Here is a 22,409-nt window from a genome sequence, read left to right as displayed (position 1 = left end):
CACCAAAGTTATTTTTAGATAACCAACCATCAATAAAGACTAATACCACTACTCATATATGTTGTGTGAACACTAATCATTCTATGATTAAAAAGAAAAATTATGGTCCGATTTTTTTCCGGACCCCGCACATAATAGGAGTTTAGTTCACAGAACTGTTTTTTAAATCAAAATTGTTATTGTAAAACTTAGAATAAGCCATAAAGCTAGAAGAAGAAGAACCACAGAAATAAAAAATAAAAAAAAAAAAAAAAAAGACGAGCTGATGCTAATCCTAAAAAACTTTGTAACTTTATGTTATTGACTTTGTACATCATTTAATTTTTTTATTCATTGATATAAGATTTTAATGGGTGAAAATCATTTGCGCCCCTAACTTTGTTTTAAAAGTCAATTTCTCCCTACAACTTCGAACAATATCATTCTTCTCCCTTTATCCTACGCCATGTCTATTTTGTCCTTGTCATTTTCAATTCCCTCCTCTATGTAATGCTATTTTTTTATTTTATGTGATATTTTCTATAATTTTACCTATATTATACCTTGTTATAAATTATAATTACATATAAATTTGTTAAAATTATAACTAGAATAGTCCTTTTATAAATTTATCACAAAATCTACCATACTTTTATGATTTTTATTATAATATAACGCGCATTAAGTATATATTTAAATTATATTTTCTCAGTAGTAAGTATATAATCTTTTAGGAGTTTGTTATAAATATGTTTTTACTTAATCTAAAAAATTTCTATTACATGAATGGTATTATAAGATTCTCACCATTTTTTTTAATTCTTGATTGTTTAAGCAGATTTTTAAAATTTTATTGCTATTAATAAAGGTATTGATTAGAGCAAATTATCATATTTTAATATTTATTCTGCTCGTTCTTTTCGTTATTCAACATTATTAAATTACATGCTTGATTATCATTTTTTATTTTTTGTTTTGAAAATGAAATTTAATTGTTATAGAAGTTATATTGATAATATAGAAGTTAAAATAGGTATTTTAAAAAGTTAATTGAGAGGAAAAATAATACTTGTTCAAAATTGAGAGGGAGTTTGATTTTTAAAGTAATAAATGATTTTCACCCGATTCTAATAAATTTTTTCCTTAAGTAATTCAACTATCCACTCAAACACTTCAACATGCCTTAAAACTGCTCTCGCTTATTCGTCGCTGCTTGGCTTCCTTGCTTGCCACCTCTTCTTTCTTTTTTTTTTTCCCTTCACCCCTTTCATCGGTTACGTGAATTCTGCACTCAAATATGCCGAGTTCGTTCAATGGAATTCTAGGGTTTCAATGATCAGCATTGTCATTTTTCTCCTCATTTATCCCCTCTTTTGCATTTTCAAACTGAATTTCCGAATTTGCTCTATATTTCGCTCAATTCTTATCGTTTACCCACCGAATCTGCTCTTTAGAAATTCTAACTGATCGCCGAACGTGAACTCTGGTAATGTCGCTATGTTATCCATTTCTTTCAATTTATTTTTATTTTTTTACGTTTTTAAATTGATTTTAATTTTCTGAAAAGAAAATTTTATTTTTAATTCTACTATATGCGTTTTATGATGAATTCATCGAAGTATAACTCATCAATTGTTTCGTCAATTTCACACAATTTATGTGGCGCTTTAGTAATGGCATTGCGCCAAATGTGCAGTTCATGATCAATGTACTTGACATACCAGTTCTGTGGGAACACTCACTGATTTTTATTTTGTTTTTTCATTCACGCAGTGCTACATAGACATGCATTATGGATTTCCTTTATCAAACATCACATCTTTGGTTGGATAAGTGAAACTTTTCATCATTGATATTTTTGTTTGTAGAGAATGGATACTTGTGGTATTTTATTGGACAAAATGTCGATAATTTAATATGGATGTATTGTTCATACAAGATTAGATAAGATTAGAAATGATTACATCCACGAGAAGGTTCAAGTAGCAGAGATCACGGTAAAATAAGAGAAGGTCACTTGACATGATTTGGTCATGTCCTGCGTCGACCTCCAGATGCACCGGTCCATCGGTGTGAAACCATGATGAGGGAAGGTGTTAAAAAGAAGATGAGGTTATCTCGAAGGGCCTACAACTTCTGGGGATCCACGCTGACTTGGAAAAAGATAGGGTATAATGGAAGCAAAATATCTATATTGGTGATACATATTAGTTGAGGATATGTTTTAGACATTAGCAATTGTGCTGTAGGTTTTATGCTTTCTAGGAGTGGTTTAACCTTTCGGAGGTTTATACATTAACGAAATATAAAGAACTTCTAGTACTTTTATTTGCACTTGCATAATATTGGCATGAGATGATTTTAATGGAGTAACGTGGTCGGTAAGGATTCATATAGCTGACCCCAGCTTGTCTGGGCTGAGGCATAGTTGTAGTAACATTAGTAGTAGTTGTTGCTGTAAGTTCTAATTTTGCCTGACATTAGCTTTTCCAGAGTATTACTTGGGGTAGGGTTCCCATGGGTTGATATCCAACGTAACATGGTCTAACTATGATTAATCCTCCAAATACTCGACAGAGCGGAATGGATACAGAGAATTTTATAACCTATTTCAACTAATTTGGGATTGACTAAGTTGTTGATTAACAGATTGATTGAATACGGGCAACTTCCTCAATTTTATTTTACTTTTATGGGTGACACTCTTATCAAAGGTTTTACACTCAACAACAACAAAGCACTTGTAACATCTTCTTAACAAAGGGGTCCACTACACGAGTCTATGGGTCGAGGTTACTTCTACATTCTTAGGAAAATTTTGATTTTCATAATCCGAAGTTAGCTCCCCCACCTATGGGATTACACTGGGTTTGTTGTTGTTGTTGTAATCCAGAAGTTAGCTTGTTATCATGACCTTGCCACACCCGACGACTTCTTTTTGTTACCCATTTCCTTCTTGTCTTATATTTCCGTGATGTTACAACTTTAAGGCTAGCGTTCTTTAAGAATAGGGGGTTGAGCATAGTTTATCTTTTTTCAAGTAATGATGCAGCAAAACTGCATCTTTTTTGGGACAGAAATTGTTCTGATTATTAAATCACATAACATTATTAATAATTTAACTCTGAATCATATGAGATCAAAGAAGCTTTGGTGTGTCTATACAACACTAAAAATATCTAATATTAATAATTACTAGAGTCTCGAAAGGTAATCATATCTCAGTGCTTGAGATAGAAAGGAATATAATGTATATTTTTATACTTCGTAGACTACCAAAAAGGGAGCAAAATCTTTTTCAGTTAATCGTAGAAGAGAGGGAGAAAAGGAAAGAAGGAAGAAAACATGCAATTTTAGGGATTGGCATAATAGGGGTTTATTTGAAAGATGGATAATAGACAAAGATTACAGGATAAAGAAAGAAAGAATTGTTTATTAATGTCCTTACACCTTGATAATAAAATATATAGTTCCCCTTGGTTCAAATTCTACTAAATATGTTTATACTTTTGTAATTTTATTAATATATAATTGATTTTTCATACATGATATATTACTTAGAAAACTATCTATTCGATTGCAATATTTTTTTTTCATAGACAGAGTTCCATCTTAGAATCGGTGCTATTTGTAAAATTAGTTTTTTGAATGGTAAGACAAAACTAGTTAAAAGAAGTATCATATGTCTTTACTATTTTTTACTTATAACATTTTCTGCCGTTGATTTCTGAATATTATCCGCGCATGGCGCGGGTATGTATACTACTGGAACTATTAATGATGAAAGAAACTTGTAAATGGTCGCTCGAATTATTTACTTATCCCCTGAAAAGGCTCTTGTAAGTTGTAAGGCTAGGAGTGCTTACTGTAGCCATGAGGTGGAAGTCCCCTATTTGAAGTCTTATTATGCTCTTTATTCTGCATGTAGTATTTTTTGTCCTTCCTTTGAGTCAAGAATTATAGGTTGTTCACTTAGTACATAACTTAATCAAACATAGTTTTCTAGCATAAAATTCTTCAAATTACTGGAAAGTTATCTTTTTAAATTGCAGATTCACAAAGCTCGATGGTATGTCCTCTTGGAAGTGGGAGAATGAAAGCCTTGGCAAGGCTTCTTATAGCTGGAAATATCCAACAAGCAGCTTCAGGTGAATAGTACAACTCAATTTAGATTGTTTGTGTGCTTCTATGTGCATTTAGTTGTGCCCTATCATGTTCGCAATAGAGACCTGGTCCAGTGTACTCCTTGTTGTCTTATATCCTTCTATTTGCTTTTCCCACTGAATCTTTTTTTTCTTTTGTTTGTTGAGATTATTTCCTCTGTTTCTCACTGCCTTCTTTCCTTGGCAGACGAAGCAGGCCGCCTTAAATTTGCTGCTCAGTACATTCAAAGAGAATTGAGAGAGGCAGATGAAGCAAATTTGATTGATGAAGAAGGTACTTATGTTCTCTAGATTTTGCACCTCTGGTCCAGATACTTGATGGGGAAGTTGAGAAAAAGTTCATGGTGATCTTGGCTTGATTTACATGCTTTATTGATAAAGATCTACTTTTTCATCTAGATTCACAATTTAACACTTAGGTAAATACTAGTTTAAGAAATCTCGGTGCAGCAAGCTTTGAAGTTTCAGGTGTATCATTCGGTTTACCATTTAACTCATCTACTGTTTGCTCTTATTCTTCAAGTACATTGACATGCTCTTTTTGCAGATATGCACGTGTTTGGTTTGAGGCCACTTACTGATCCGTTGCATTTGGTAAGGTCCAGAAAGTGCACCTATTAGTTCTGGAATAAGATCATCGTACTTGTTGATATCATTGTAAAATTTTATTGCTAGACAAGTTCTCATCCCATAATTGCTTCACATTGGTGCGCACAGTTTAGAAGAGAGTATGGCCTTTTTTGTCTCTGTCAGTATTTAAAAACATGAAAAATAGAATGATAACGATATAAATGCAGTACCATACATGTTTTCTTTAACCTCGGATATAGCTAAATAAGCTTTATCTGCAGGGCTGTGCATGGACTGCCATATGTTTTAAGGCAGAAATTGGGTCACAAGTAGTTGTACCGCTACTTATAACACTCAGCTATGACTTTTATCTGAATGTGTCTGTGGAGAAACTGCTGAAGAAACCACATCCTTCAGCATCTACTCTGATAAATTACCCATCTTATGTGGAATAAAAAATAAGAGAATCTAGGAGGAACTTCTGTTTCATGTTTTGCTTGAAAAAGGTAGTTAGGGAAAAAACAACAACTGCGCTTGCTCTGTTGATAAAATGTATCGATGGACTAAAGTAGAAAGGGCTAGTTTTGCAGGGTCATATAATTTGGCAAGTGATTACCTTAGGACTTGATGTGATGATATTCGTGGGTATAGTAGAACAAGTGAGTCCTTTGGAACTTTGATATCTTGATTGAGTTCACACATATGAAGAGATATTAGTTACTGTATTATAACAACAACACCAACAACAAACCCAGTGAAATCCCACAAGTGGGGTCTGGGAAGGGTAATATGTACGCTGACTTACCCTTAACTTGTGAAGGTAGAGAGGCCGGTTCCGATAGACCCTTGGCTCAAGTGTTACTGTATTATAGAATTTTAAATTAAAAATTGAAGGTAGTATTTCAAAAGTATGAAGTTACGAATAAATTGAAGATATTCTTTTGGCTGCTGCGGTGCTGCCATTAGAAGATATTAGACCTTTAAATAAAGGGGAGGGGCAACGGTATATGTTAATATGAAGTTATAATAGCAACTGTTACAAAATTCTTATTCAGTCAATCAATTAGATTTCAATCCCAAAATAATTCGGGTTGAGAATATCAATCCTCCATAACCATTATGTTCTATTTGAGTCCACAATACAAAATTTATGGTCCTTCTCAAAATTCACATTTATCCTTACATGGATGTTGAAGTTTCTAACCAGAATAAAAAGGATTTTGGTAAGCACTTAGTTTAATTTTAACAACTACGCCTGATTCCTACTTCCAGTATCGTATATATAGATCCTTTGTGTCCATCTTGTCTTCTACTCTAAATTAATCCACCTTTTGAGAAAGTCATTTCTAACAATTCTCATCCATGTGTTTATTAAGTCTACCTTATTCAATTTTAGCGCCTTCAATCATCATAATGGATTAGAAAAGTTAAATTATGGCTCCTAATGAATAATCCTATCAGCAAAAGTGAGTGGACTTTTTATTGCTAAAGACTTACTTGGAGTTCAAATTTGAGACCTTTGGTTTTTATTTCGGTTTTAGAAACCAAATTGTTTTGTTTTGTAGAACAGTTAGCACGTTAGGATCTGAAAGAATTGGTTTTGTGTTTGTTTGGAGGAACTAGTGTTGGGTTTGTCTTTTGAATTTCTTATTAAAGCTATAAATCATGTTTGAGGCTTTCCTACGGATGAGATTAATTCATTAGAACCAACTAAATATCTTTCTGTTTTTTCTTTTCGCTGTGTGTGTGTGTATGTAGAGAGAGATATAGTACATATATGTTGAAAAAAGTTGTTTTAAGAAAAAGCAAAGATCATGAAGAAGTTGGGGGAGGGGTGATTGAAAAGGCAGAATGTGACGAAACACACACTTGTCAACACTTTGTGATACTTTTTTGTTCTACCCAACAGGTGGGTTCCACATCGTTTTGTTTGCTCAAAACCTTATTGTTTAGGACATCAGATTTTGTTCAAACGGATCCGTGATGATGATAGTAAAAAGTTGTCTCTAGACATTGTTACTGGACAAGAATATCATTAATTTCCAAACACTATTAAAATGTTGGAAGTGGGAGAATTTGATGTCGAAATATTCAAAATAGTAGTTGAAAACTATAAAAAATGAAGTAGTTAGTTAAAATGTTGTTGCATCAAAGTTAACATAATAGAGTTGTAATAGTTTATATTAGTTTGAATTGTTGGAGGGAAAAAGTTTTCCATTTCTGGAAATAGGAGAACCTTTTTTAGGCAGAGTAAAAGTAGGCCAGTCTTCTTACTCAAAAAAATAAAAATAAAAGTAGCCCAATCTTATTGGAATGGAAAGAGTGCACAATAACTCTCTCATCTCCCTTCACTTTGTTGCTTGTCCTCATAATGGCAGTATTTGCTTTAGTTTTGGTCTCCTTCCAAACATATTCTGTAAGTCTAGCAGCAAAGAGTTTACTCTCAACTCGTACAAGGACATATGGTTGACATCTGTTAGGAATTTTCTCCTATAGTAGATTTAACACTGATAAAAAAGAATATTTGACATATATAACCAGGTGATGATAAACTCATAAGGACTTACATGATTGCTTGCATGATGATAATTCCTAATGCACTGCAGTCGTAGCCTCATGTATTTGGAGTAATTGATTCTTGAATATTTGTTTTTAAGGTATGCTGCAATGCTTGTAAGAAGCCAATAAAGGCCAGCCAATACGTTGCCCACGCAGGTTTTTTCTGTTTTTAATAATTTAAAACATCATGTGTTCTAGTGTTGCTATAGTTATACATCAATTGCTCTGCATAGTTTTATTTCTGCACTTTAATAGATGCTTTTTCTTTCTGTTTACATTTGCATGGACTCATCATAGTTGGAAATAGCAGCATACATGATATGCTATAGGATACTAGTCACAAAATCATTACCTCCCTCTAGGATTTCTTCTCTAAGACAGCGTAAATGTCTATTTTTTAAAGTAACTCCAAAATGCTATTCTTAGTGCCACAATTACAATGTAATGGATTTTCTGGGATTCTTCATTTCTTTTATAGATCATATTCTCCTTTCATTGTATGTCGAGGTCTGGAGCCGTTGGAGACCCTTAGCCAATTTGGGACAAGTATATTCTCAAAAAGCTTGTGTGACCAACTGTATTGAGTTCTTTAACCATCTCATCTAGAAGTTCCAAACTGTCTGAGAGGATACTTTTATTTGTTTAATTATTACTGTTAACACTATCTCCAACAGTCCAACTTTCGTGCTTGGTTCCCTCTCTGGCGTCTCTTGTTTGCTCTTGGATTGGGACTAAGCGGCAATCCTTAGTGTGGAAGCAGACCTTGTCATTCTTCTCCTTCAGTGCCAGTGGATAAGTACACCAGGGCTGGAATACTTTTTTATCGTGTATGTGGATTACTTGGTCGATTACCTGATTGCACTAGTCTTATAGCCATCTCTTTCCATGAGGGAGAAATGCTTGGGACCTGGATCAAGTGAGGTGCATCAAAGACAAGGAGGCAAGATATTGGTGGAAGAGGGAGTGGAGTACCCAGAAGTTATAAACCCCTTTAGAGACTCTTCAAAATTAATTTGTGCAAATGAATGCTCTAACTAATTACATATTTTTAATGTTTCTACCATATCTTGTCTGGAATTTTGTTCCATTTCCTAAATGAATTACAGTAACTGTTCACAATGACAAAAGAATGTCTCATCGTTGAAGCACATGCTAGCTAGGACCTATTTTAAAAAGAGGGGGGAAGCATGATGATGACTGGGATATCATAATTTGTCGACATGATACAGAGAGTCAACATGAAATTAGTTTATTTATTTATGATATGATGGTATTCGGGCCAGCTTGCATGCACCTCAATTATTCCATCAGGTACCTGTTATATCCCACCAGCACATGTATCGGGTAACTATGCCCACCAAGGCTTAGGCAGATGAGAAGAAATCACCTGGTATATTCTCTTTACTGGATTTTAATCCTGGCCTCTAAGGTTTACACCCACTCCATTGATCACTTGGCTACACCCCTGGATATGTTAACATATAAAGTTAATTTACTGGACGAGAAACCAAATGCCGTCATTGATAAGCAACAAGGTAGGGGTAAAGTTAGCGTACACACTACCCTCCCCAGATAAAGAACTATGTACTCTGTTAAGTGACAGTAGTTAATCCTTATTACCCTTCCCTTTTTAACTAGTTGCACAAGGTGGACTGTGTCCATCTCTCCTTACCATCTCAATCTTTTCTAGTTTTAACATAAATGTGTTCCATTAGATTTTATCTTAAAACTCTTGCTGATGTGTTGATTTTCTATTTGAGCTTTCAAGCTTGACAAAAACCATCTTGACAGTTGCCTGTGTTTTGAGAATAAATGTCACATTGTCCTTCCCTAGTAGATCAGTAGAAAATGAGGAAGGCCTCTAGACTTAGAGATGTACACTAAATTATTGAATATTGTAACAAAACGGGTTCAAACAGAGCCAAATTTATAATGAGGATTGCCAATCCTAAGTAACTTGTGATTGATATGTAGTAGTACCTTCTCTCCGATGCTTCTCCTTAAATTCTTTGATATATAAACAGTATCTTTTTATTCTCCTCGTGGACTAATCAACCTCGTTCTTTGGGTGGTTGATGTACGCAGAAAGACCCTTAAATTGCCGAGTAGGCTGAGTCTTTGCACAATCCATATTAATTTCTCCAAAAGTTAAAAAAGATAATATCACCATGGCTGAGTTTTGTCTTAACTTAGTCTGGAAAGTGATGACCAGCCTTAAACCTACTCTGTCTTTTGCCTTCTCTATCCTCCAATTTTTTAAATGAATATCCTTCATTATGTTTAATGTGTACAGTTTTATCTTTTCAGAGCTTTGTAAGTCATTATACTCCGCAGAAGATATTGTTTTGGAGGTCAATGGTGGTGCAGCACACAAGAAACGTCCAAGGAAAGAGAGAAAAAAGTCACTAACTGCATCTTCTAGTATCCTTTACCTATATGAGCACTGTCTTTTGTTGTCTCATGCTCTTGAAGAAAAGTTCATGAGATCATCGCTGCAGTTTTCTGTAAGCTTAGATCTGATGGCATACTTAACTTCTCTTTTGCTGCTTAATAATGATTTGCTATCTTTAATTTCCTATAGACCAACCTAGATCAGTCAGAAAGAAAGCCAAACTTGAATTGTTAGAAAGTGATTTTGCTGCATTGCCATGCTGTTCAGAGGAGCATCTTTCAACTGTTTCCTTTCCTGAAGATAAAAGTATCATCCTCCTTTTGCTCATGTTCTTTGTTCTCCTTATGATCCTAGTAGTCATGTTCCTTATTTTACTGACGATTCATAGGATTTAGCTTAGTTGTATTCTCTGGTTTCTTACTTTCAACTTGACGCTTCTTTGGTACTGTTATTATGTTCCTCACTCTGTTTGATGAATTAAAATGCGCATTTTTAGTGGAAAGTTTATACTCCCTCTATTTAATTTTATATGCCACTTTTTTTCTTTTTAGTTTGTTCCAAAATAAGCTTTAACTTCCCTTTTACTGTTGATGACATGATCTTATAGCTATGGAAATATTGTGGAATCCTTTAAGACCACAAGTTCCAATGGTACTATTGATATGTGTCAGAAGTCTTTCTTTCTCTCTTTCATAAACTCCGTACCTTGTCAAACACCATCATATAAAGTGAAACGGAGGAAGAAGTTCTTTTTCAATGCTAGGACAAAGTGTTCCCTTTTTTAATGTTACGATTTAGGTGGGAGAGGGTTGCGAAACTTCAATTCGAGGAGCTTCTATTTCTTAGGAGGTGCGTCACCAAACGAAAATGATTATGCAGTTACCTGTGTGTCCCTCTATATTGCCTTACTCTGTTCCCTTGCAGTCCAAGGAGCTTGATATTTAGTAATTTTGCAAAAGCTACCTCTTGGTATGGTTCTTATGGTGGTTTCCTGGTTCATTTCCCTACAACTGCAGGAATTTCATCACACTTAAATGCGGCCACCATGAGAAGTTGTTCCATGGTTAGTCCTGGACTTGTAGATTGCTCAGAAGGTGCAATCTCACACCAGGAAAAACATTCCAAGATGTATGCACTTATCCCTTGGTGTAGGCAATCTCATGCATTTTCTTCTCCATCTTTCTGAATGCATAATTCCAACTGTCTTTTGATGTTTAGTTATTACAATTATTTGGAATCAAATGGTTGTTAAAATTGGAGCATATTGTGTGCTGTCTCTTGACAGTAAAACCATTTAACCTATTGATGATGCCTCATGACTGAAGAAAATGCAATATTATTATTTCATCTTAAAGATTGAGATATATGCTTGCTTTATAGGTAGTTCAGGTCATTTTAGTTTACCAGTTGATTAGTTCCTAAATTGTAAAGACATATGTGCATCGGGAAAAGTCATATACATGTCAAATTAAGTGGTTAATTTCTTTGAATTTTGTTGGGATATCCTTTTTCTTGATTTCATAAATTAATGGCATTTTTCTTCATTTTGTAGTTTTGGTGCAGCAAATACTGTTACTAAGAGTTGGTCGGCAAATTCGGGAGAGGGTATTCCCTGTAAGGACAGATTTATATTTATTCATATATTTACTTCCTGTATAGTTGGAATGAAGATATTTGTTACTTCCATTTTTTGGCGTTAGCAAAGGTAAAAAATCTGAAATCTGCTTCTATTCAACACTCACACTTCTGTTTGTTGTACCAGGATATATCTTGTTAGGCTTTACTCCGTACATATTGTGTGAAACGTCTTATTCAAAATTTCATTATCGAACTTTTTGAGTGGTAACAAGAGTACTTCCTGTAACAAATTCAGTGTTTTCTTTGGGTGCCTTATTCTTGGGGTGAAGGGTTGCAAAAGACAGATTTACCTCCTGAAGGCGATTCACATAGTTAGCTAGCACATGGGAAAACTCTCTATACTCTTTTAGGAGAAAATAGAGGGCATTCGTGTTGGGGTCTATTCTCATTGTTTAAAATGGCTCATCTATAGCTTCTATTTTGAAGTTTCAGGTGAAGAGCATCAAGAAAGGTCAAGTGCAGGCAGTGACAATACTGGTAGTCCTGCTATCGCAGTTAAAATTCTCACTCAAGTCCAAAAATTTCGTTCGAGGGCTGAAGGTAGTATTCACATTTTTCCTTCAGTTGCTCATAGAGACCCCATATTTTCCATATTAGAAAGACAAAGTCCTAAACTTCTGTAATCAAAAGAATTTCCCATGTCACTTTTTCTAATGCTCATGGTGATTTCTTCTTTGAGTAATTTTCTACAGTGTCTTTTTTCTTAACTTCTAATGCTAATGTTTACATGGTACTGCTCGTATTCTGTTGACCTCCAGATGTTCCACATCCACTTGCAACTAAGATGTATTATTCTCAAAGACAACATCGTCTCAAATCAGCTCTCAGCTATCTGTATCATGAGGGATCATGTAATGACAGTGGCAGCGAGTTTGCCTGTCCAAAAGTCTTAAAAAGTAATGTTATGCCAGCTGACATATTGTATCATAGCAACAACTCCCATATACAAATTGATTACCAGCAGGAGAAGGTTTGACCTCTTTCTTTTTTCTTTCGGAAGAGGTTGTTATATTTGCTTCATCCTCAGGCCGTCCTGGCTAATTTCTATTTCGGATAATTACCATTCATCAAATTCATGCATCAAAATTTTTGTAATTGGAAAAAGTGGTAAGTTACTAAGATTACTTCCTTCCTATGTTTACAGAAATCTTTTAGTCATGTCGGAGCTTTATATGCCAATAGAAATTAAAGGGAACTTCGAGTAATTTTTATTTCCATTTTTTATTGTATTGAGATGACCTCGCCTCATTTGTTTTTTTTAAGATTAAGACGTCTGAATCTCAAGATGTGTATTAAGATTAAGACATCTGAATCTGAATACAAATCTCAATATTAAGATGTGTATTAAGATCTGAATACTAAATGATTAAGACTGTTTGATTTACCATCTGAATGAATAAAATTTATCTTTATTTGAAAATTAATAAACATAAAATTCAAATGAAATACTAATTAATCAAATATTCTATCAATAAAATATATAGTTTTTTAAAATATGATAGTTGTTGGTGGTGATGGCTAATAGGTGGATGCCGACTAGAGGCGGTGGTTGGTGGTAGTTTTGGTTGATGGTGGTGGTTCAAGGTAGTAGCTAGTGGTGATTGGTAGTAGTGGCGATTATGATTGAGGATGGTGGTAGTTGATGGTGATAGTTAATAATGGCGGGTGGTGGTGGTAATTGTGATTGAGGAAGGTGGTGGTGGGTGGTAGTAGGTTATAATGATGGGCAGTGCCCGCTGTGATTGTTGATGGTAATGGGGTGGTTAGTTATGGTAGTTGAGGTGGATGAGTGTTGATTGTGGTTGAGAATGATGGTGGTGGGAGTGGTGGAGATGGTGGGTGGTAATAGTCGATAATGGTGGCGGCTACGATTGAGGATGATGGTAGTGTGGTGGTGGTGGTGCCGTGGTGGTAGTTGATAATGAATATGGATGATAGCATCTTAATGAAATTAAGTCTCTGTTATAGATCTTAATCATACAGACCTATTCAGACCCATAAGTGGTTGTGAAGTAAAAAAAAAACACACACTTAATGATTAAGATCTAAATAATTAAGATTCAAACTTTAAAAACAAACGCACTCAATGTCTGGAAAAAAAAAACACACTTAATGATTAAGATCTAAATAATTAAGATTCAAACTTTAAAAACAAACGCACTCAATGTCTGAGATCTGAATGATAAAGATTCAGACCTCCATTAAGTGCAAACAAATGAGGCCTAAGGCTTCATATAGCCAACCCGAACTTGTTTGGGATTGAGGCATAGAAGTAGTTATTACTAGAGTTTACTTCCTATAGAAAATCCTGTAACATTGACAGAATATGAATGAAAACACAGTGCTTATCATGAGAATCTAGTGCCTATTGCATTTCATATTCTAGTGCTTCTTTTCTCCTTCAGTGTTAAAAAGTTGCTAAGTTCTTAAGCTAGTTAAAGCCCAAGTGGAGCTTCTCCTTTGCTTAGTTGGTGCTTTTATTGCTTTTGCATGCTCCTAATTGCTAGTGGGTTGTGAGTTTATCGGGGCAACATTAGACAAATATATATCTGGCAATATGATGTATTTGTTTTTAACAAAGAGTTATGAATGAACTATTTAGTGATTAGGTATATGGAATTAGAATTTAGTGTAAAAAAGAAACTAGTCACTAAAAACTTAAGCCGGTAATTTTTACATCTAGATGATAAATTTAAAATGTGTCATGAACTTGATCTGCATGATTTCTATTTTATATATTTTACTTAATTGTCGTTTTTACAATTAACTCAAAACAACAACAACATGCCTAGTGTAATCCCACAAGTGGGACAATTAACTCAAAAGTAATATTTACTTGAACAGAAGATTTTTTTTGGTTATAAAAAAATTCTTCTGTTCAAATAATTATTTACTTTTGTAGTTATTTTCTTGCATTCTTATTTCCTTATTTTCTGTTCATCAGTGTTTTTCTTCACAGAAGGCCATTTAACTGTGGTTTGCACTAAAACACAAGCAAACTTTAGTTCTTTTTTGCTTTTCGCCTTTAAGAACTGTGATCTCCATTTGAGATTGCAATGACAGATGAACTTATATTCATTTAGCATGCAACCAATATTTTTCATTGCAAGTGCTCCTTCAATGAGCGAGACTATGCCACCTCTTGATCTTTAGATGTCAGATTGTCTGCTAATTATTTCCTGGGGATGCAACAAGGAGGAGGAAAACTGTAGAGTACTAGATCCACAAAAAAAAAGGAGGAAAACTATGGAATCTCATTACCAAACTGGCTGTAAATATGCAGTTACAAAAAGCAAATGAGCCAGAAGGTAGTGTTGTCTTTTGCAGCGTGTTCTTGTCTTTTTCTCGTGGGTTTCCTGAAGTATAATAAATCCATCCTCAGTTCTTTCTTCATCAATTAGGGTGTGAACCCTTCATTGAGCCTGTTGAAAATGGTTACAGTTAAATCTTCTACTAATAGCTTTTCTGGGTTCTTTTAATTGCGGTGATGGTTGTTTTATCCTGATAATAAATTTTGTCTTTGTCAATTCCAGGATGTAATACATTTATACTGCTTCTGATCCAGTTGACCTGGTCCTTGCTCTATCCCCTAGACCTAAAACCTTAATTCAATTCTATGTTAGCTTGGCATTTCAGGATGTTTGAGGTTGTTGTCGTTGCTCATCTTATGGGTGCGACGTCTTTTTTTCTTCCCTCTTCTGGTGTAGAATTTGTGGTTGAGTTGGGACTTATTCATATTCAATACACAGTTGCAGAGATTCTTTTTCCATAGCCGAGATAATTTGTCCTGAAATCAGATACTGATAAATCACATTATTGAGGATAATCCCATACCCTTTGAAAATGTTGGTGTCAGTTACCTGGTTCGTACTTGAATGAGGCTTCCGTTCTTTTTCTTTTCAGTATGGTGAAGTTTGAAAGCTCAAATCACAAGAATGCTTTAGTGAATTTGAAACTTTCAAACGTAAATAAAGGATTAATACATTTTTTTGAGATGGAAAAAAAAATGTATTAATCCTTTACTGCATAAAGGATTTAAAGAAATTTGATTCCTTCAAGAAAATGTATTAATTTAAACTATCCCCTAGACCTAAAACCTTAATTCAATTCCTTAACTATTTGGATTGAAAAGGATCATCTTTTCTTAAACTATCGGATTCTTTTTCTTTTTTCTTTTTTCTTTTAGCTCTTCCATATTTAAAATCTTTAATTTTTTTGGTTTTATGGTCTTCCATGTGTGACAAGAAAGTGCCACCGATACTCAAAGGTAAATTCTATAGAGCAGTGGTTAGACCAGCCATGATGTATGGGGCTGAGTGTTGGCCAGTTAAGAACTCACATCCAGAGATGAAAGTAGCAGAAATGAGGATGTTGAGGTGGATGGGCACACTAGGATGGATAAGATTAGGAATGATGATATTCGGGAGAAGGTGGGTGTGGCTCCCATTGATGACAAGATGCGAGAAGCGAAGGTCAGATGGTTAGGGCACGTACAGAGGAGAAGCCCAGATGCTCCGGTAAGGAGGTGTGAGCGGCTGGCTTTGGAAGGCACGAGAAGATGTAGAGGGCGGCCTAAGAAGTATTGGGAAGAGGTGATCGGGCAGGACATGGCATGGCTTCAGATTTCCGAGGACGGGGCCCTTAATAAGAAGCTGCGGAGGTCGAGTATTAGGGCTGTAGGTTAGGAGGTAGTTGAGTCTATTTCTACTTCGTACCTATGTGAGGCTAGTCCGATAGGATTGTTGTCCTAGACTACTAGTGGTTAATGTTGTGTTCTCATTACTCTTTTGTTTTTCATAGTGCCGGGTCTATTTACTGGTTATCGCTTTTGCTTTTCATCTATTTTCTGGTCTTTATGATGCTGTTATTATTCCTATGGTATTTGTTGTCGGTAATGATATTGTTTCTTTTCGTCTTCTTGAGCCGAGGGTCATTCGGAAACAACCTCTCTACTCTCTCGGGGTAGGGGTAAGGTCTGCGTATACACTACCCTCCCTAGACCGTGGTGGGATTTTATTGGGTCGTTGTTGTTGTTGTTGTATGATCTTCCATGTGTAAAGTCTTCCTTTTTTCCTGTGTATATGTGAGTAAAATGCCTCAACCCTACATTTCTGGTGCTTGGCTGAATAATGAAGGATATCTTTTTTGGGATATTACTGATCTTTGTATTCCTATAGCGGATTCATATAGCTCAATAGTTCGGGATTATGGTGTAGTTGATTTGAATTGATTGATATTGGTTATCTGACCCCAACTAGATGGTTATCGAAGCATAGTTGATTTATATTGATCTTGGTCATTTTTCTGGCGGCAAATGCTAATGTTGGCTTGTGGGACAGGCACATGATCATTCCTTTCCACTGGTCCAAAAGCCGAATGTACTTCAAATGGTTGATTCTGGAGGATGTCCGCCACCTATGAACATCACATCCCAGTTTCCTGTGAGTAATGTCCTAACAATCACCTCCATTGGCGTGACGAACAGCGACTATAATTCGAATTCTACTTCATTTGCAGGCCACCCAGGTATTAGTCTATCCAGGTCTGTTTATTCAATAATTAGGTTTCAAAGATAACCAAGATAATAGAGTTTCTATTCCATCCACGATATACCTCTTAAATTGTGTGATAAAGCAAAAAGTGGTGTTGCAGTTGAAGAGGAATATTGCTATGCAGTCGTAAGGTTGCTTGGTTAGATAACCCTGAGATCTTAAAATGCTCTTGTATTCCCTCTGGAATTGTACACTCTAGTATGGACACCATTGTGTTAGGAGTTGTAATTTATTGCGGCTATCTGAAATGACTAGAGAAATCTATGGCCTCTATTTTGGCTTCACTAATAAATATCATATTTTTGTAGGCAAGCAGCTACAACCTATGCAGCAGGCTGAGGGAAATTGCGCAGTTGTACAAAATTACTAAGGGAACTTTGTAAGGTAGGATACATCCACTGACTGACTCTGCTGAATGGTAGGACTATTCCATCCTAGGCTTCTCCACTAGATTCTAGAGTTGACTCCCTTATGGAAGACGGTACAGTCGTTCTTCCTTTGATTTAGACTTTGGTACATGAAGTTTCCTTTTTTCTCTGACTCACAAAGCTAACTGCCAATTGTACATAATCTTCCATATACAACATGCTTGAGAATGCAGACCCTAGTGACTTTCAGATATCCTTTTGGATAATCATTTTGTACAAAGAACGCCAATCACTAAAATATTCACTTTTGTTAATGTCCATAGTCTTGGAAAATCCTGGGAAGTATAATGATATCTCTTACAATTGCCTTGATATTTCATTATTGTTTTGGAAAAAGGAAATACTAACTCACTGATAGGGACTTTTTGGCTGACGCTATTGACAAGTTTGGTCTTTATTGTCCTAAGTAATCAATAAGTGGCAGCCTATGAGTGCACCAATTTGGAATCCAGCTGCTAGGGATACTCATATTTGTATTGCTATTATCGGATGTTTGGTGGTAAGTGGCTTTGTGCTGCTAGTCAAAAACAAGAACAAAAATACTAGTGGAAGATTGCATAATTTGCTCTGTTTATAATGCAATTAGGAGTTTCAAATACTAGTTGTTAAAGATATAGATGGGTTCATGCCCCCGAAGGTCCATTTCCAGGAATTGCGTCTGTAGCCGTGGTGAAAAAGACGTGAAACAGAAAAACTAGAGTGGTGGCACTGGGTTTTTGTACAAAAATCTAGTCCTAAAAACAGATTTTATTTTTTCTATTTCTGTTTAGTTGCCTCAAAGGTTTATGACAAATCTTTGATCTCCAGAGTGGTGGCATCTTTTTTGACACGGTCAAATTAAGTAAACTTTCATCAACACTTTCTTAGTGTATTTTTATTATTATTTTATAAGGTGTACTACAATCTACAGGAGTATCAATAATTAATTTTATAAAATGAATTAGTTAGTCCAAGTTAGCTCTGAAAATGGATTGAATTAAAGTCTGATAATGTCACACAAAATTAAATTGGAGGGTGCACACATCAAGACGTTCCTCAAGATAAAGACACTACGATCCTTTACTTGCTAGGGCCTAGGAGTAGGTATTTGTATGGCCTCCTCTACACTACTGCCCGTAGATATTTTAAGTAGATAATGTTGAAAGTATCTACTTGAAAGTGCAAAGGTATAGGAGACACTTTTATAACTAGACAATATTTAAAAAATATCTACAGAATCTTAGCATCATTTATTGAATAACAAATGAGGCAGCAAAAATATTATATTAGCAGTTTCCATCTTGTAGTCAATCAAATCCCAACAAATCTCCTAATTAAACTCTCCAATAATAACCTTCTATACATGATCTCCGTCTTTTCAAACAAAACTAGACATACCATCAATGGAAGACACAAAATAATCTGCACCATTGAAGGCATTTCCTTGAACTTCCAATTAAGTGAATTAGTATATTATGGGTATATTGTAGGTTTGTGATTGTTAATTTAGTATGCGTAGAAAATTATATACACGACATAATAATGGTATATCATAAATTAGTATTTATTTAGTTATGTATGAATATATATAATTATATTTTATCATGTATTTAGGGTATATTATAGATTTTTATTTTTTAGTTAAGTGTGTAAGAATTATATACACATTATAATAATGGTATAACGTACATCGCATTTGTTTATTTATGTGCGCATATGTAATTATATACATGGTATAATAAAGATATTCATGGTATAATAATAATATACATGGTATAATAAAGATTAAGAAATTAGGTTAAGAATTTCAAAAAATGGAGAATGTCAGTAGCAAGAGAAATTAGATTTAGGGTGAATTCGAAGGGAATATCAGATACACTTATTAAATCAACTAGTATTAACACCCGCACGATGTGCGGATACAATTTATATCAAAATGTGATGTATATTGTTTGAATCATGTGCAGATAACCTTAAACTAAACCTCCCAGATAATAATTATACAATCATTATATATTAATTAAGAAGCAGGATATGAAATTATTGTTCAAATATCGCAATCGACAACCTATTTTTTCTATATCTATAGCAACATAACCCCTTGATCAAGTATTTGTATTTCGCTTCGCTATCACTATTAAAGAGTACAAACATGTCATGTTGTGATCTGTCTTGTTTGAGCACATTATTTTGTTTTAGAATATTGCTCAAAAAATTTAAATTATTTAAATTTGTTAATAATATTGTTAATTATTGTATATTTACTTTATTTTATTTTCTTAACTTATGAATATAAACATTCTCACATTCTCTCTAATTTATTTTTATTATTTAATATTTTTAATTTTAGATTTTATCTATTAGACTTGAGTTATGTTGACTTATCCATATTGTGACTTTTCTTAGCATAATATAAAAACCTTTCTCATCTCAAACTTAAAGAAGTTTTACCCTTTTTTCTATATGATAAAAAATCTCAAGTTTCTCTATTTATTCTTTATTTTTGCTATTATTTTATTCAGTACCTAATATTTTTACATTGTCATGTGGCTTTTCATTAGCCTATTTGAATTTAATATCTATTTCTACAGCACTCATTCTAATATAATATAGATAAAACTTAAAAAATATTTCAATAGTAACTTTGACTTTATTGTTCATATTCCAAAATATGATTTTTCTTATCATATTTAAAAAAGAATCTCATCTCAAATTCAAATAATTATTGTCATTCTATTTTCTTAAATGGACCTCATTTTCAAAAAAAATATTTTATACTTTTAAACTTAAACTAACTACACTCAATTAAAATATTAATCATAGAAAATAATTTATTAATTGATTGAACACATTATAACTAAATGTTGTAGTAATATTTACGTATAAAATATTTATTTGCCCGATTAGTCAATATTAATATGACTTTATTATTCTTGTTATTAAAATAATTTTTTTACTGATTATTTAATTTTTTTCTTATCTTATAAATAATTTATATATTTTGTGTAAGATTTTATTTTGCTGCTTGAATTTTTTTCAGTTTTTATAGTTAATAAATTTTTAATATCTGAAGTAAATTTTAGTTTTATTTTATATTTTAATTCAATCAAAAGCATAGTTGTCATATGCTATCTCAATTTACGTCTTTCTGTATTTTTTATTTTTTTCTATCATAGTTTCTTAATTAACTTTTTACCTATATATTTCTAGCTAATATAGAAGAAAATTTATGAGTGGATCAATATATAAATATAAATATAAATATAAATATAAATATATATAATTATAAATATAAATGTAGATATATAAATTAGATTTATCTAAGATCTATTTGGATTATGTATAAGATTCATTAAACTACTTCCATTAATTGTATTTCTATATATAACTTCTAATTATTAATGTTGTCCTAAAATTGCCAAGTGGCTTTATTTTAGCTTGCCACTTGGATTAACCACAATGCATACTACTCTCCTTTTAATATAATATAAATAAATATAAATTGTATACTCAAAATCAGTATTTTGATCGTAACTATCATTTTGGTTAAAATTATCTAATAACCAATTATAAATAGTAAGAAAGAAGAACTAAAATACAAACCAAACCTGCATGGTGGTCATCTAGCCGTCACTATTGTCAAGCACATTTCTAAATTTATCAATATAGAAATGGAAATGTATTAATGAGGATGAAAGAGAAATGGATATGCATTTATTAGAATATAAACTAATTCCTTCATTAGTGGTCTTTCATTAACCATAAGTACTATTAGAATATGCCATAAGTGTAAATGAATCTATCAATTTTGGAAAAAACCAAAGGCTATGCTATTTATTTAAATAATTTTATATATTTGCCCCACAGTGTTAAAATCTCAAGATATAGATATAAATATTATGGTAATGGGGTAATCAATACCCATTTGACAATTTTTATATCTCACATGGAAGCATACAAAATGTTGAATTATATACGCATGATGAGAACGACCAAACAAGTAGAGACCTTAGGATAAGTCAGAATCCGTAACTCTATCTACGTTTAGTTTATTTGATCTACTACAACATTTTATTTGATTATTATTACAAAATCTTATACTATATCATTCTTTTCTTTATTTTTTGTTTTTTCATCTAGTGTCCGTTATCCGTATTTAGGCTGCCATTAATACAAATTTGTGCCATGTGAGGAAAGCTCTCGTACCTATCATTCTTCACCTGGCCAACAAAACTCAACAGCCATTAATGCTGGTATGGCCCTCACAATTACCCCTAATTTCGTATCTTAAAAGAACAGATACAAGTTAAAAATGGACAGTGCAGTGCAAGTATATATCAAAACCACATATACACACGGTGTCCAGAGGCGGATCCAAGAATTAAATTATATGGGTTCAACCTTTTACGGTTTTTAGCATTTAATCCATCATAGTTTTAAAGTTATGGGTTCACATCTACTATTTGTTACAATTGTAATGAATTTTACACATAAATTTGTACTCCGCAACGAAAGTACTAGATTCAGTTGAACCCGGTACCAAAGGGCTGGATTCGCCCCTGACGGTGTCTATTAATTTTACTAGTAGTCGTACCCGCGCGATGCGCGGTCAATATTAAAAAAATATTTGTCACATTGTTAATTTTTTGATGTTACATTTGAAATTATCACAATTATTTGATTATCCTATTCTATATAAATAGAATAGATATTGTCTAAATTTTAATAAATAAAATCTCTATTAAATTAAAGGGACTTATATAATCATCAAATAATTTTTTCTTTATGTATTTTTATTTATTATATTATCCAATATTTAGTATAATTATTTTGTTAATAGAAATTATGACACTTGTCATTATAACATTTATTTGCCTCTCCTATTATATATATATATAGATGATATAGATTTCTTTGACTCTCCTATTATATATATTATATATTATACATATATTATATTATATTATATTATATTATATATATAAATAGATTTTTTGTTCTTTTATTTTAAAATAATTTTAAAACTTCAATTTGAAACTACTCGCCAATTTGAATTAGTAATTCATTATTTTATTTAATTTTGTTTTTTATTTTAAAATTATTTTAAAACTCCAACTTGAAACTACTTCCCGATTTGAATGGGTAGTTT

General features: G+C 33.2%; 1 protein-coding gene across 2 annotated transcripts; it reads left to right on the top strand.

Annotated features, from left to right (window-relative positions):
- LOC109232311 lies at nucleotides 1,161-17,980 on the top strand. Of its 2 annotated transcripts, none has more exons than XM_019398038.1 (13): nucleotides 1,161-1,465; nucleotides 4,032-4,127; nucleotides 4,330-4,416; nucleotides 4,690-4,736; nucleotides 7,370-7,427; nucleotides 9,579-9,692; nucleotides 9,853-9,969; nucleotides 10,680-10,791; nucleotides 11,216-11,277; nucleotides 11,734-11,841; nucleotides 12,060-12,271; nucleotides 16,641-16,827; nucleotides 17,162-17,980. In XM_019398038.1, the coding sequence occupies exons 2-13, from the start codon at nucleotides 4,046-4,048 to the stop codon at nucleotides 17,221-17,223; spliced, it is 1,248 nt and encodes a 415-aa protein (XP_019253583.1). In that variant the 5' UTR covers nucleotides 1,161-1,465; nucleotides 4,032-4,045; the 3' UTR covers nucleotides 17,224-17,980. The 2 variants fall into 2 exon arrangements, with proteins under 2 accessions (XP_019253583.1, XP_019253582.1); XM_019398037.1 differs by having other exon boundaries at nucleotides 11,728-11,841.

This window comes from Nicotiana attenuata, chromosome 9, assembly GCF_001879085.1.
Source record: "Nicotiana attenuata strain UT chromosome 9, NIATTr2, whole genome shotgun sequence".
NCBI classification, from domain to species: domain Eukaryota; kingdom Viridiplantae; phylum Streptophyta; class Magnoliopsida; order Solanales; family Solanaceae; genus Nicotiana; species Nicotiana attenuata.
Note: the sequence above shows the minus strand (reverse complement) of the source record. Positions and strands in the feature narration are given on the sequence as shown.